At 39.6% G+C, this 16,387-nt stretch overlaps 3 protein-coding genes across 5 annotated transcripts in view; all 3 read right to left on the bottom strand.

Moving 5' to 3' along the window:
• The window catches only part of LOC110175453 (AT-rich interactive domain-containing protein 3B), a 34,334-nt gene extending 23,702 nt beyond the window's left edge, over window positions 1-10,632 (bottom strand). For both annotated transcript variants that reach the window (XM_055154455.1, XM_055154456.1), the window contains exons 1-2: window positions 10,301-10,632; window positions 8,710-9,339 (exon numbers count right to left, since the gene is read on the bottom strand). In XM_055154455.1, coding sequence (XP_055010430.1) covers window positions 8,710-9,339; window positions 10,301-10,336 — 666 coding nt within the window. In that variant the 5' untranslated portion in view covers window positions 10,337-10,632. The remainder of the gene's footprint in view (window positions 1-8,709; window positions 9,340-10,300) is intronic.
• A 488-nt stretch (window positions 10,633-11,120) lies between these two features.
• On the bottom strand, window positions 11,121-15,482 carry fam219b (family with sequence similarity 219 member B). 2 transcript variants are annotated; one of them, XM_055154976.1, is made up of 6 exons: window positions 15,258-15,482; window positions 14,793-14,901; window positions 14,351-14,444; window positions 14,170-14,247; window positions 12,538-12,589; window positions 11,121-12,372 (listed from the first exon to the last, which is right to left on the bottom strand). In XM_055154976.1, exons 1-6 carry the CDS (start codon window positions 15,351-15,353, stop codon window positions 12,223-12,225), a joined length of 579 nt encoding a protein of 192 aa, XP_055010951.1. In that variant the 5' UTR covers window positions 15,354-15,482; the 3' UTR covers window positions 11,121-12,222. The 2 variants fall into 2 exon arrangements, with proteins under 2 accessions (XP_055010951.1, XP_055010952.1); XM_055154977.1 differs by lacking the exon at window positions 15,258-15,482 and adding an exon at window positions 15,108-15,248.
• Window positions 15,483-16,085: 603 nt separating this feature from the next.
• LOC110175446 (cytochrome c oxidase subunit 5A, mitochondrial-like) overlaps window positions 16,086-16,387 on the bottom strand; it is a 1,551-nt gene continuing 1,249 nt past the window's right edge. The window contains exons 4-5 of the mRNA XM_020941627.2: window positions 16,326-16,387; window positions 16,086-16,204 (exon numbers count right to left, since the gene is read on the bottom strand). The exon at window positions 16,326-16,387 is cut by the window's right edge and continues 61 nt beyond it. Coding sequence (XP_020797286.1) covers window positions 16,335-16,387 — 53 coding nt within the window. The 3' untranslated portion in view covers window positions 16,086-16,204; window positions 16,326-16,334. The remainder of the gene's footprint in view (window positions 16,205-16,325) is intronic.

The following is a 16,387-nucleotide window of genomic DNA, read 5'->3' as shown; positions in this document are numbered from 1 at the left end:
GGTAAAGATGTGCCATTGTAATCGGGGTGTGCTGTGTGAGAGAAGTTAGTGTTATGACTGACCATCGAAATCAGCAGTATCAAATGTTCAAACCATAAGCGCAATTCACAGCTTTCTGAAGAGTCTAATCGATAGGGAGCAATTTGACTGTTCAGTGCAATAGGTATCTGTTTCCTCTCAGCTAGCGTTAAGTGTACAGGGGCATTCCACCTCTGACAGACCAGTACCCCCCAGGGACACCGGCCGGAATGGTGCAACCAGTCAAGCATCTGGAGATTACCTTGTCCACCACCAAGTCACCATGTCTCTACTGTAGGGACCTAAGACAGTAGAATGTCCCCTAAAACCTACAAGACAGCTTGAAAAGGCACCTAGAAATAAAATGTAAATATACTATTTTATTCTGAAATACAGAGTGGACAACTAGAAGCAAATAATTTTAAGACAATGAATTACTCATATTTCATATCATATTGTGAAACTGACTGGTGCAGGGAGTATGAGACATTTTCACACAGATTGGGTAGAGGTCTTGACTCTACATGGTCACAAGTTTTATTTCCATACAGAGATGGAAGGAAAGCCCTTGCAGTTTTGATGTGAGACTCTGATTGTAAATTGTAGAGACTTGAAGAGAAGGTTTAAACATACCCAAAAACATGAACTTTCAAGACAATATGATGTTGAAGGGAGTATTATAGGTCTGATGATGCAGGCTAGGATAACAAAGACTGAGGTGGCAGTAACAGCTCTCAGTACAGCACAGAAATGGAATTTCTCCAACACTGACCACTGCACAGGTAAAGGTCTGGCCAATCCATAACTCATTCTCATGAGCTAGTCTTTCACTAATTGAGCCAGACGAATCCTGGCATGTCATATATTCATGCGAGCAGGGAAGAAAGAAAATCTACTGAAGGAAGAAGTTCCTGGTCATCCATGTGGGTCTTTTAATGAGCTGCATTCCCAGTTTTCAACATATAATCTTACTGACCATTTTAAGTGGTGAGGTGGTACTTCTCTAACCAAGTGTACTGGATGTCACCTTCGATAAATAAGGTGAAGGGGAAAATGCATTTGCCAGGCAAATCCTAGTCTGTAGTCAAAGTGGGTAATTAAACTTGTAGGAACAATATCAATTACTACCCTCTGGTAAATTCAAGAAATGGTGTAAATTGTGATGTTAAGGGTAGACAAGGTGGACTAGTATATATCAGGGCTTTAGTCATCAGGCGTGACTCCTGATTTCATTAGAGCTTGAATAAGAGCCTGGACCATGAGTGCATGTTGTGCAGAGTTTTATTGCAGCAGCCACACATTCCTCACACAAATGCTCTAAGCACACATCCTGTGTGTGCTATAGAGTGGAGCGTCCTCAGGTTTTCTAATCACATTTATTTAGGGCAGGAAAACCTGAGATGTCTTTGTTTGACCAGATGGCTGGCTAATCAAGGCTGGTTGAACTGGGGGTTGGGGCATCCTAAATCTGCCACTAGCATTATTAAACCATGCTAAGATATACATGAAGGCACAGAAAACATGAAGTATGATTCCATTCAACATTCTTTGGTGTTAATGCTTCCGTGCCATTCTTCAATCATTTACCAGGGCTGCTTTTGTAATAATTGTTGGCAGCTGACATGGTCCATAGTACTATTCACAACTATTCACAATTTGACTGTCTATTAACCAGATCTGCTACAGATTAGCAAAAAGTTACCTTTTTAATAAAGTTTTCGTTTCAGCAATCTGGAAATGCTAATGTTTTATCAGACTTGTTATTTATCAGTACCATATAGCTACTGATTACATAAATGGGAGTACATGCAAACTGAGCCCTATACATGTGAGCACAGTCACATAGCCATAAGAAAAATATGACCCCAGGAGCAGATGTAAATGAATCACTCTACTACTAAATGGACTTTGTGCAGGACCACTGGAATAAGTGCTTCCACTCATGTTTATGTGGCTTTACACAGTTCATATAGGCTTGATCTGGGTGACACTATAATATGTCAAGATTTCCAAACAAACAGCAAGTGAGTACTAAGGGAAGTCAATTAAAAGCATCTGGCATGGAAATGTGTAATGCAATATAACCTGAAAAGCAGCCAACTATATGAAATCTATTAAAGACATTGTTACACAAATGTGATCTGAGCAAGCACTGTGGTCAAACACTACTATTCCAGCAGCAGCAGCAGCCGGGACTTTGGAGGAAGTACAAGTATTTCTTTGGCAGAAAATGAAAGGGAAGCCTCCTCCACTGCTTTCATCTTGTACTCTCATGGCTTTGTGCCATGTCAACTGCTGTGTTTATCCAAGAGCCTTGACACAGTGGCCCAGTTAGCACCTACAGATCTGACACTAGCCTGGAGCTCAGCCAAGCTGTGGCAGCAGACAGCCAAGAACAGCCACTAACAATGGACAACTCTTACTGCTCAGTTCCACACCTCCCTAGCACAGGCCTGCCCATTCTGAAAAAGACTGAGGATACACTCCTACAGAACACCATACATAGTGCAAAGTTTAATCTTAAACAACATAAAAAGCGCAAGATAAATAAACAGACAGACTTGGGCAAGACACAGCCATAGCAAAAGGTCTGCCAGAACTGCTACATGCATAACACCAGTGTTGTGTAATCAGCTAGGACAGGAGTTATGTTCAGTCACAATCTTTTTATGTGCACAGAATACTGCACACGCTTTATCCAATTGTGTCTGATTATTTCTTTCTGCTCCAGTTTCCCCAAAAACATGTACAATAGGGTTCCACTCTAGGGCCAGGACCCCCCTGAAAAATATTCTGAATGTCAGTGACACCATCTTGGTTAAATAAATTTACACGCACCTCTTTAGACTTGTACAATTTAGACTTGATCTTAACATGAATTATGTTTGAGCAACATCAGTTAGTTACTGGCAGACCCCTACCCCTGGACCCAAAGCGTGCCATCATTAACCCTAACAGTGTCAAACAGGTTCAAGGAGAACCGATCTGTGAAGTCTGTGAAGTATGAGGTGTACCCATTTGTTTAGTTTGGAATAAGGATCTGTCTGCCCTCCCATAAATGCTAGTTATTCACAGTGTATAAATATGGACATTTTTCAAACCCACACTTGCTCAAGTATGTCACATTAGCCACACACAAACCCTCGCTAGCTGCTGCAGTGCAAGCTTGACCTTTCATACTGTGCAAGGTCAGGCTGGCATTGTTGCCTTGTCCATAGTGGCCTATATATGGTTATTGTATTGTATAAAACTAATGTAGTCAACCTATAGAAAACTTAAGGACTGGGCTCTGAAGTGTCAAATGACCTTGGCTCCATTTTCAGCAGCTGCCAAAGGCGTTGGTGGATGTCTTTGTTTCATTTGGCCATTCCCCGCTCTGTGTTTGCCTTCATTAAAGAGCAGGTGTTGAGATATGCTGAGTGGGAGTGGCTCAGGAGGACGAATAGAAGTAGTGGGGACGGGGGCTTGTGGTTTCACTACCAACTGATCAAATTACAGCAGGCCTCAGTAGCTCAGTTTCCATTAGACGCACAGAAGCCAATCCTCCAGGGATGATTTGGGGGAAAAAGTGTGGCAACTCTAATGGACAGCCATCATTTGCATTTAAATGAGTGAACTTTTTTGTTTACAATTCAACTAGATAGGAAATGGCCTCCAGTGACATTGTGCATACAAGGTAATCTAAAGTGATAATATTTGCTAATGTCCTTGTTGATGCATAAGTAGACACTTCATACTGATGAGATACATTAGACTCCTGGAGACTGACTACATTTGTTATTGAAAAGGTGAGTGAAGGTGGATGAAAAATATGCTCCGAGGGAGAGAACATGAAACCAAATCAGTGGAGCATTCAGATAATGCACAGGAAGGAAGCATCCCCTTTTCTTTAATATTTCATCAAACTGAAAATGACTCACTTTACTTGTGTGACAGTCATTTCATTTAGAGGTTTTAACTGAACAAGTGCATTCCACTCACAAGCTGAAAGCAGCAGACCTGTCAGTGAGTCAGCGAGTGGCTCTGCTTCACCAGGCTGTGGTCCTGGACATGAGGGGGGGGTTGTTGACCATCCTCCTGTCAGCCTACAACAGATGTGGCCTTAGCAGCAGACAAATAAAAAAAAGTGTCTCTGCCTGCACCATAGGGCTCATCATCCAGTTCCTCCCTCCCAGGCCCTTTGGCTTTTTACAGCTCTGGCCACACAATCAAATGGAGTAAAAAAAAATCACCAATCAGACAGTCCAACTACAACATGGACACCCCAGTACCCCCCTCCACCCTGTGTCTCTTGTTGGGAGCCCCCGGTGGGAATGTTCACTGTTTGAAGAGTTAACTCTTTAATTCCGTCTGGAATGTTTCCTCTGGGTGGGGCACTGTAGTGCATTGAGCCAGACCACTAACCCGTCTTCTTCTCTGGATTTCCTCCCCCTCTCATTCCCACTTCATCTCCCTACTAAATTCAATACCTCTATTTTGGGGCCAGGGGAATCTTCCACACACTGGTGTTAGGTGTAGGTCAGCACAAAATAGATATTTGTCAAAGCACACATGATTATAGCCAACCCATGCCTCAAATCAATCTCAGTCTGCCATTTGGTTGTGAAGGTCCTATAAATACACAAGTCTGTCACATGCACTTGTCACACTGTTTAAATGATGTTTCCAATGATGAACAAACTCCATAAATGTAAAATGGAAGTTTATGCTGTGTCTGTGATCATGCCATGTTGAAAACATTATGGTAGATCATTTGCAGTACCATATGGACAAAATTATTATTAATCTCATTATTATTTATATAATTTTGATACATCTCCCATCTCCCACTGTACTGTTTAAAAACAGTAATAAAAGTAGGGAATTAAGGCATCCTTTTAACCAGCCTAATACATATTAATGCACATAGGCAGATAGCAGAAATTTGGCAATAAGATTAACCATTTAGCGTCAGGTGCATTCATCACCAATGTCATTAGTAATAGAATTCTGGATGCATTAGGTCAACTGGATGACAAAGGTTGCAGTATCACACTAAATAAATTATACTGTACCAAAAGAAGTATACTGTAACAAAAATTATAATTATAATAATTTGCTTTAAATTATTTTAGAAATAATCATTATACATTTTAACATCATTCTATACTATAATATCTATAATAATATTGTGTGTGCGGTTTTCTGAATGAATTTAAACCAGATCATACTTCTCACCTTATTATAACACCAGCCAGTTAACATTAATTGCTTGGAACAAACCAAATCTTCTTCATAATTATGGAGTTTCTTGTCATGAGCTGCCTTTTGAATTATTGCTCTTCTAATTGATCTCCATTTGCAGGGTCAGAATGTAATTCCAATCTTATTACATCAGCATAACAGGAAGTCCAGTAAACGGAATAAGACTAAGTACACCATTTAAAACCCGCTGACAGTTATTGCATAGGAAGCACCTACATTATATTTCACAGAGCACAAACTAGGTCAGGGTGTTGTATGTGAAGAAAACAACAAAAAAGCTCAACGTAAGGATAGGTTAGAGGCATTTAGTTTTGTTTTTTTGTTTTTTTTAATCCAATATCACATTATACACTGTTATGGATTGTTCAGGTTTCATTTATTAAAAAAATTAAACAAAGCAAAAAATAGCTTCTGATAAAAGCAAACACACAATACTTATCGATCTGTGCGCTGCAGCTGTGCATCTCCCCACTTCCTGGCTGATGTGTTGCTGGGACGACAGCTAAATTATGCAACAGCGCTCTCCAAACAGACTGGCTTCAGAGCCACAGCAGCCAAAGAGGATCAAGGATGCCCAATGATGCTGGACTCCACACAAGACTTTAGGCCACAATGCCTTTTTTGTCCTTGTTGAACTAAGAAGGAAGTACATCTGTGAGACAAGTTCTGGACAAATTCTGACCCTTGTGCCTTCATCATGATCTCCATATTCAAAAATAGATGAACTGGGTGCACCATGTACTACCTACAATCAAATTACATTAGCATATGCTTAAAGACAGAAAAAAAATCTGTCAACAATTCAAATGGCATTACAAATGAGAGGCTATAGGTTCTTCACTAAAGCTAGGTTGAAAATCAAATTACACTTTTTCTGTGAAGATATTGCCTTCATACTAATACTGTGCAATCAGTTGGATTTCGATCGAACCAGGATGAAACTGTCTATCAGTCTATCAGACAATCCTGGAGCAAAAATTTGTTAAGAGAGGCATTTCAAACGCGGCAGACTACCTATAGTGCAAACTTGTTGTTTGGAGAGGCATTTTGATCGCGGCAGTCTACCTATAGTGCTGAAGCCCAAAATACAGCAGTTGAGTTGTCCTACAATAAATCTGGTCAAAACGCCCAACCCAACACATGATTACACACCTGACAGAGATTCAATAACTTTCTATTCAAACTTACATTGTGATGACAGATGTCCATCAATCTTGTGTAGGTTTGTCATCTCTGGCATTGCAAACAAATACTGCCATGCAAATGCAGACTTGCCCTGCCTTTGTCCCCATGCTGTCACTTGTGTCACAGAAACAAAAAGCTTAGGATATATTTTTTCACTAAAATCAACTGTACTTAGAAACCACCTGTGGAACAAACTTATCCTACTTGATTTGCGACATTGTTCATTCTATGAGGCCAACACAAAATAGACAATCTGTATAGCGCTGCCATGATTAAACGTCTATTAATCACACAGGGATTTCAATGAGGAGTGGAGAGGTCTTGGACATGTGTGTGGGGGAGTGAAGGGGGGGGGGATTACAGGGGTCATGCAGCCTCTGTCCCACTGCGGCAGAGGCCAGAGTGCTGGGACTGGCCTGCCGTCTGCTCCAGCGCCCTCCACGCGACGCCTTTGTCCATCCTCTTGTTTGACAATTATTTACTTTGCCGTTTAGAGCAGGGCCGAGGTCACATCACATACATCACTGACACAAAACCACCGGCTCACTATGTCAATCCTCCTCTTTGGACATGCACATCCCATCACTGTCATACACACCCGTCACTCTGGGGGGACTAGTCAGACAAGTGTCCTTGGGCTGGTTTATTTGATTTTATTTATCTTTACAAAAATGGCAGATTTTGTTGGTTATTCAAACTGACACAAAGCAGAGTGTATTATGTTAATGTAAATAAGGATGATTTGTTTCTAACTTATCTTTTACGTTTTTTTTAAGAGCATAATAAATGTTTTCTCTCCCTCCATTATTACAGGGGGGCAGTATTTGTGGCATCTGTCAGACTTGTTTCTGGTCTCTCAAAGACAATGACATGAAAAAAAAAAAAAAACAGTTCCCCTGCCTGAACTGTCCCCCTCCCCCTACGGCAGTGCAACCTGAAACTGCCTGAAGAGATGAGCCGTCATTAAATACTGCAGAGCTGACATAATGACAGGAAAGATAAAAGAGAGGAAACAAAAAGGCCAGACCAATTCTCGTCCTATAATGCCTCCCCCAACCCCCAGGCACAGCCCACCTCTCCTAATAAAAGACACCAGACCATAGATAGGCACTGGTCAGCTACAACTTACACTCTGATATTGTTTGACTAAAACTGGACAACAGCATTATCGCAACCTGAACTGGTAACATGACAGTGATGTGAAGCCTTCGTCAACTGCTGTTCAGTTGTTAACTTAGAAGAATAGTGTAACAAAAAACAATCATATGGATACAATCTTTCATGAACCACACAACAAAATGTGAGGGGTACGCACTCACCAATTTCTTCAGCTGCATAATTTAGTAGATCTTATGTCTCTATCATTATCAGTGTAAACTGTCCACAGCTAAATTTGGAAATGTGGCCATAGAAACGCCATTCAAAGACATCTTCCTTTAAATAGACAGTAATAAAATCTAGACACATGATAGTCCAGCACCCTCGGCTCACTGATCAAGCTCAGATATGTCCCCTGACACTGCCCACTCTTGTGCAACCTAGGCTTTTTATATCACTCTCAAGGTGCTGAGCTCTCCTTTAACAGTTTCTGTCCTGGACTACTTCATGTACAGCTCGGCCAGGTTCCCAGTTGGCACAGCGTTCTCTGTAATGCTCTGAGGCAATATTTACCTTCGAAGAAAAGTGCACTTGGCACAGTGCCGAAGTGTTCAGGGTGGGGGGTGAATGAGGCTGCTACTGTGTACTACATCTAACCTAGCCACCCACCCCAAATCCTCGTGCTGACCCGGCCAAACCACCCACATCCTTACAGCGGCTGCTGCACGCTGCCTGACTCTACTACCTGGACCACAGCCAAACCAGAGCCTGAGCAAAGTGCCAAGAGCGACTGGGAACAAGAGACACACTCTCATACACACACACACAATCTGTGCACGGAAGGGGAGAAGTAGTGAACGTGAGGCTGGCTCTCTGCCAGGGCTCACTTACAAGGATTTTTTTGTCTCAAAAGCCAATTGGCGGTCAACTCTCCGCAGAGATTTGAAGAGTCTCACAATGATATCACATGGAAGTTTTGTACTGTGATTAAAGTGAGGCAAGTGCTCAGAGCAGCAGGTGGCTGCAATGCTTCAAACTACAGGAGCATTTTTAACACAAATACTGTCAGATTTTTGGGACGGTAAAAATAATAGGACACAGGCAGAATGACAGGATGAAGCATGTATGACAAAAAGCCCAAAAGCATTAAAATGAACAACAAACCTGTCTGAAGTGATCATCAAAGCCCCAGTCAGCCTGGCCATTAGGAGAGGTGGCAGAATGGGCCCCAGCAGGAGACAGACCTTCGTCCGGTTCTTGCTTGACTCTGACAGGTGGTGATGCCACCCTCTGTGGGGCTGATGCAGAGTAGCTGCCAAAGGGGCGTGCTGGGATGCGAGAGGCGCTCTGCTGTAGAGCCAGGGTCTGCTTGCGAAGAAATTCCAGTCCACTGGCACTGCCCTCATCGTCGCTGCCCTCATCCCCCTCCATCATCTCAGTGTCGTCATCGTCTTCCCCAGAATCTCTGCCCCTGTCCTCATCGTCCTCGCGCTCTGAATCCACACTGCTCTGATTGGACATCCGTGGAGGTAACCCGCCACCTGGAACCCCTCCGGCCATGCCTTTGCCCATGAAACTGGCCCCAGATGCCCGGGCTGCAGCCAGGATGGCCTGTTGGGCAGCGACCTGCTGTGCATACATGATGTGGGCCTCCCGCAACTTTCTTTCCTTGCGCTCCATTTCCAGACGGGCCTGCTGCTGGCGCTGGAGCTGCTCCATCACTGCCTCTAACTTCATCCCTCCTGTGGAAGTGCTCTGAGGAAAGGCCACACCAGACTCCTGAGACATACTGGGCTGTGGGCACAAAACAATCAGTCATATTGCCTGCCATACAGTAACATTAAATGTATAATGATTCAATGACACTCCACAAATTAAATCACACCACCTTAATCAGACCCACCAACTTCAATATGCATCAAAATGTACTATATTCTGGCAGTATTTTAAAACAAAAACTATTAAAAAATACACAAATAATATAAACAAATTAATTAAAATTACAACCGCTTAGATAAAAATAGCTTTTTTTCCATCCAATGCATCAAAATTAAACAACTCATTCATGCTCTTTCACAAGACTAGAATATATGAAGCAATAATCCAAAAGAGCACTCCAAGTGGAAATGCGTTTAATTAAAATCCACAACGACAAATACTAAGCACTTTAATAATCTCTAAGTTTTAGCTTTAATAATCATTAACTTTTGGCTCTTGGACATAAACAGAAATGTAACATAACCGTGTCACTTGTGGTAAATAAATAAATACATAAAAGCAGCAATTGCAGAAGGCGCAAAGTAATCAAACTACAGCATAATAAAAAGAGATAGTGGTTGAAAAACAATTTTAATGAGAATACTGTTCACTCGCGTCAATACTGTAGGCTATAAAGAGCATGACAAAACAGACAAACTAAGAAATAACCACCATAATGCAGTTAGCTGAACTAGGTGCCGTTTCTATGTAAAACGGGTATATTGGTGAAAAGTTATGTAGTTTGTAAACTAGGTCAACTTATGTAAAGTAATTTAAATATACAATATCTGAAGCATAAACACTGTAAAAAGTTCAAAATTACCGTGCCACGATGTCAAAATAGATCTTGTGAATTTGTCTTCTATCAAATACAGGCTAATTAGTTAGCTAACAATTTCCAGTAAATGCCCTCGATAACTCTCCGTCTTTTGGAGATCTAAAAGCTTCTCGTAGACAGTGTACAAATCTTTAGAGGCAAAGCGCCAGCAACACTCACCATTTGTGCCTTACTACTGCCGGAATTGTCCACCATCCCTCCTTCCTTGGCTTTATCCTGCTTCTTCCCTCGTTTCTGGCACTCGTTCAAACACTTGTAAACACACGGACGCGGGCGCGCACGGCGAGAGGTGTAGTGTGCGCGAAGAGGGACTGCGCACGGCCGCGGTACGAGTACGCTCTCCTCTCCGCGGGATTACCCAACTCTGTCGTTTGGCAGGCGATATATCCTCACTATTGTCTTTTGATTAGTAAACGAGATGCAATAATAAATGCCCAGATCTCATATCTCGGAAGGCGCTGAGGTAACTCCCTTTACTCGTTTTTTTCCTCTGCTTCAATTGACACCCCCCCACATGGCGTACGGCAGCATAGGGCCCGCCCAGCCACAGCAACAAGTCTCACCAGCCTGTTATTTCAATTTCACCATGCTCTCAGGAGCTTGTTCAACTTGTCAGTTTTAGCAAGTTTCATTTATAGCCTTTGTCAAATATAGTATTTTGTTAGCCTAAACTCACCAAATCGCAAGGTCGTCTATATCGTATATCAACTTAATAATCATGTGCGTATGCCATAAGTTACTAAAATGACATTCAATAATTATCATTTAGCAATACCAATATAAGAAAAAGCATAGTTTTAAAATTCTGAACACACTTGTTTTAATTTCTGCAAAAAGCTGTACGTTTATGAGACGACTTGTAAAAGCATTGTGCACTGCCCTCTGGTGGAGTCTGCTCAATTTGTACATAAATTCAGTAACAAATCATACTTGTTTTTTATGATCTTCAGTGAATAAGACAAGAAAATAACGACCAAAAGCAGATTGAAATATTGTATTTTACACTTATCACAATGTCATATACAGTTTAACACAGATTGTCCCAGTATTTGCATAGTACAGATGTGTAAGAGTTGTTCAGAGTCACACTATGCAATGTCTGAACTTGGGTGAACATTTTTCCTCTAATCAATTAACATCTGAACACAAAATGCAACTTTCCAATTGTTCTTACACAAATCATTATCATTTATTCTGACACAGCTTTAAGGCGTTCTTAGAGATACAGTTTTCATTATCATAATTCATACAATAACTATTAGCTATGTGGTTAATTTCATTGTCAGTTTGAAGTAACAATATATATAAAGCAAACATGAGAACCATGCCAGCAAAATGTTGCAACTAAAAGAAAAAGTCCAGTAAAAGTGGTCATTTAAAAAAAAGAAAAACAAAAGACATACTATAATAATAACAATAAATAAATACTTAAATATAAAAGCTTTGCGCATTAAAATTTTTAAAATTAGGTTTTAAAAAAACTAAACTTTTGGTCTTACATGTGTGAAAAACAATAAATGAACTTGCTAGGTCAATAACATACTTTTTTAAAAAGGTACATTTAGTAATTAGATTTAGTGAAAGAATGTATGGAAAAAATAAAGTTTGCAATGCAAAAATCATGAACAAAAAGTGCTGTGAGGTATAGTGACAATAATTGCAATTTGTTGTTAATGAACAGAATACTTACATTAGCAGTTGCTATATAACACTTTGGTTAGTCAGTACAAAACTAAAACTGTAACCTCAATAAAACATATGGATCACATCTGATTTGTCCCTTACACACATAGTGCAGATGCGTTCATGGTCATGAAAAGGGACAGACAGTAACCAGTCTTCAGTTGGTCAACAGGGTCCAAAAGCAAACACACTGAGAAGACACTGTTAGTACTTTTTGCAGCTGTATAAAAATAGGGGTCACAGTGGATAAGGCTTGCTCTTGTAGGTGTCCATGTTCATTGTGCAATTACACTGGGTGATAAAAAGTCCTGTTATCATAAACATTTTGGCTTCAGAAATGGAGGTCCTAGAAATGTGGGCCTCTCAGAAAATATGAAGACCGGGCAATAGCACCAGCTTCACTGCATGGAGCAAGACGGCCCTTCAGAGCAACAACACAATGAAGAACCCATGGCTTTGGGAGGGATAAGGTCCAAGTCTTCATCATCTGGAATCTCATCGAGATTATAACCATCCTTAAGCAGCTGTTTACTTAGGTCAGGATGAACCTGCAGAGCAGAAATGCCACAATAGCCTAATTATAAGATAAAGCTAACATAAAAAATATTAACATTTTTACTGTGATTTCAAAATAGTAACAACCCCATAATAACAATCCAAGAGGGGTGTTTTTTCCATACAGACAAATTTATTGTTAGAAGAACAAATCTTACCTCAGCTGAGGAATATCCTGAGGAATAATGTTCAAAATCAATCTCTTCCTCACTATCAACAGAAAGTGTGGGTTATTTCAAGAAGATCAGAACAACCCAAAGTTGTAAAAGAATGCCCCAATCCTGTTATTCCATTTCACATAACTAAATGGTTTGCTATGGGGATTGGCAATAAAGACATGCCCTGTGCATTGATTAATCTCTATACAGAAAAGTAATAAAAAACACAATCTTTGAAAAGTAACATGAAATGGCAAATTACACTATCCAAAACTCCAGTTTACTCATTCCATTCTTTATCCACTTGCTGTTGTCCATAAATCTCCATAATCCCAAGAAAACAGTTGACTAATTAAAAAAAGTGCTGACAACTGCTACAACCTTAATTTTTTGGTATAGGAGAAATATATCAGGCCGATATTTGCACTTTTTAGCATACTGGCATACCAGAATAAAAATTAGAGATGGCCAATTGTTTAGAATCCACAGCAATTGATGGCCCAAAATATCAGCAGATCTTACTAGTCAGCAGTTGCTGTGGATTTAAAAAAAAAAAAGTAATTTAAAAATAGAAGAGTAATGTATCTAAAGAAGTGGCTGTAAGTTGACAATATCAACAAGTATAATAAATAATAATCAGAGAAATTACATTTTGTTATTTCTATTTATTTATTTTTTTAAAAGGGAAAGTTAATTTGTGAACTAAAGTTTAGTTCAATGTGTGAATCTTGGCATGGTCCTGCCTGAGCACAGCACTGTGGCCACTCCGCAGTGTTTCACATCTGGCTGATGTATGTTTAATTTAGGCATCACCTTAGACCACAAGCTGACGTGGGACCCTTGGTCTGAGAGTGTCGCAGCCAAAGCACAATAAAGACTTAATTTTTTTGAAACTCATATCTTTTCATGTTGAGCAAAACCTTCTGTGCAGGTTTTATCTTAATTTTATTCAAAGTGTTTTAATGTTCTGTGTTGTGGGACGGTTTGGGAACAGCACAGACGCTAAAAAAAAAACTTAAGAAAGACTGTGGCTAGGGCTTGGCGATATGGCCAAAAAGTTAAATCTATTTGCTCACAATGTATGATTTGAATCGAAATCACAGCAGAGATTGCTTGTCTTTCAAATGGCGAAAGCTCTTTACGTTTTTATTCCTATCCTATGCTATTATATGAGAAATTATAACCCACTTTAAATTACATTTGTATTGTTATCTTTGTAATTGCACAATATCCCTGCTTTGCAAGTAAGAAAGTAAACTCAAGAGTAAACTTGTTTCATAATAATCCTCAAATTCAAAATCTCAATTTTTATAAACCTGATCAAATTCATTTGATTTACTCTGAGATTAACAAAAAAGGCCCAAAAGATCCTCTCTGAGAGTCATCTCAGAATTTGTTTCCCTGTGCTTCTGCCCTCCTCTATTCATAAAAATAGTTTTCATTCAACCCACAAGTTATAAGACTCCTGAAGACTGTTTAACTTGCTTGCTATGTTTGCATGTTTTTGTATGAGTTATGTATGTAAGTGAAGCCAGCCATGTGAATTTACTGCAAAGCAATTTTCAAATAAAGTCCAGGTACATTTATCTATATCTCAATATATCTAGCTAAAGCACAAATCTGTATTTGTACCTGTCAGACTCCAGTGCAACCAAAGTCTCTTCTGCATGCTGACTCAAAGCAGTATATCCTTTGTTATACTTCATTTTCCTACACAAGGAAATGCAAGCATACATGCCTTTAACAAACACACTCCCTTGTTTCATCAAGACTTTTTTTTTTTTAACTTCCTTCACAAACTTCCTCAACTTACCTTTTACCACTTTGTCTAGGCTGATGCAAAACTGGAGGTCCTGGCGAGAGGGCCTTCTTTTTTAGGGCTTTCCTTGCCATCTCCCTGTGCTTCTCTACAGAAACAAAAACATACACAGTATAACTTGAAATATTTTCATATTTGATAATTTTTAAACTCATAGCCTTTGGAGATCTGTAACACAGTGATTTGGATCAAAAAGCCATTTCAAAATGAGAAAGGCGGCCCATTGAACGATGGCAAGTGAGAATTCTGTTTACATTTTTTTTTTTTTTTAGATTGATCAATGTAACAATCAGAATATTTAATTAAAAAAAATAAACTGTAATGCATAATGACTTTTAATGAAAGTAAAAGAAATCAGGCTCGTTTGTTGTATTGTGCTAAATAGTTTGACAGTATATTTAAACCCAAGTGCAAATTATACACACTAATTGCTTACGGAGTTTGTGGTGGATAGCTGGAGCTCTTGACATGATGTAGGGTCCTCTTTTTTCCATTGGCCGTATACTTACCTCGGCATTCTTAGGTCTTGTACTGCTACTGGGGCCCTATGGGAGTCACCACATACTAAATTATATTTGTCAACACATTTGTACTAACACGTTTTATAACGCTTGATAAAATTAGTTGAATACAGTCTCTTAGTTAATAAATGAACACTGCCACATGCCAAAATGTTAGCTACACAGATGTGTTTAACGAAAAACGTTACGTAAGCTTATGCATAAAATAAATCATAAAAAAATAAACCAACTGTTAAAAGCTGACTCGGTAAGTACATGTGTATTGCTTTAAAGCATAGTATATCCCTATTATCTGACTGAAGAAATGCCATAATAAGAATCCACGGGGCTAGGTTAGCCTCCTAGCTAATGTTTACAGTTAGATTAGCCACCGACTGTACCGTCGAAACTTGAGCCTTCGGTAACGCCTCTAGGAGGTTGTCTTTCTCGGGCTCCTCTAAAATATCGTTCATCATCCTTGCGGTAGTTGTCAACATTCAAGCCACAACAGCGCCATTATAAAAGGTATTCCATCTGCTTTAGTCAGCTATCAGCTCCCTCCTGCATTGCTACGGAGGATGGAGCAGAAATAGGATCAGGACGCCTACCGACCATAAGGACCAAGACTTCCGGGAGCCGGAAATTTCAAAATAAAGGCCTAGTGAAATCACATGGAAGTTTTGAGCACTTCCACGTTACATCTGACCACCCCACAAAATATCTATATTAAGGACCTGAAGAGTGTGCTAAATAGTTATAAAATCCAGATGCAGCATTTTCTCTACTCTTAAGTTCACCACATCAATTTATAGGTAGCCTATGCCAATGGAGACTTAATGATACTATTCATGTGCATTCATTGAAAAGTATAGTATAGTGTAATAAACGTATTTATCAGTAGTGCTCCAGCAGTTTATCAGGTTGTCCAACGTAACAGTTCTTTTGTTTAGGTTAGTGTATCCCTATGGAAGTTTTTAACCTTCCACTGGCATTCAATTCCGAGTTCAACAGGAAAATTTCCCACCCTCTGTTCAACACAACAATGTTCAATAGTAGTTACACACAACATATTACATACAGATATGTACTATGTATATTAATTGTCAGCTTTGGAAGCTGTGTTTCACAAAAAAATTGTTAGAAGTATTAGTATCAGCTGTTTCAAGAGCTAGACATTAATTGGCAACTCTGACTCTGTTCAACCAAATAGACAAAAGACCTCAGACATATTACATACTGGTAATTTTATTAGGTCCACAGTTTGTACAACATAAGTGCATGGACGTAATATGAAAGACAGCACAACAGGACAATATCAGGTAGCTTCATCCATTTATACATCCTTTACCTAGGACGAAAAAATAAAAAAATCATTAAAAATAAATGTAATGCTTTGATGTTAATAATCATAAATACAGCATATTAACTGTTAGCAAGCTGCAAATAAGCATTTGGCATTGGTGCCTTACCTTGATGGTTTAAAGTTTGTCCATTCCTAGCTCTTCTGGTGTTGAAATGCCAAGTTCTGCAA

The sequence above is a fragment of the Boleophthalmus pectinirostris genome, unplaced genomic scaffold, assembly GCF_026225935.1.
Source record: "Boleophthalmus pectinirostris isolate CB_2022bp ecotype Guang Dong unplaced genomic scaffold, ASM2622593v1 HiC_scaffold_19, whole genome shotgun sequence".
Classification (NCBI taxonomy): Eukaryota; Metazoa; Chordata; class Actinopteri; order Gobiiformes; family Gobiidae; genus Boleophthalmus; species Boleophthalmus pectinirostris.
The sequence above is the reverse complement of the archived record's forward strand: the minus strand, read 5'-3'. Positions and strand labels throughout refer to the sequence as shown.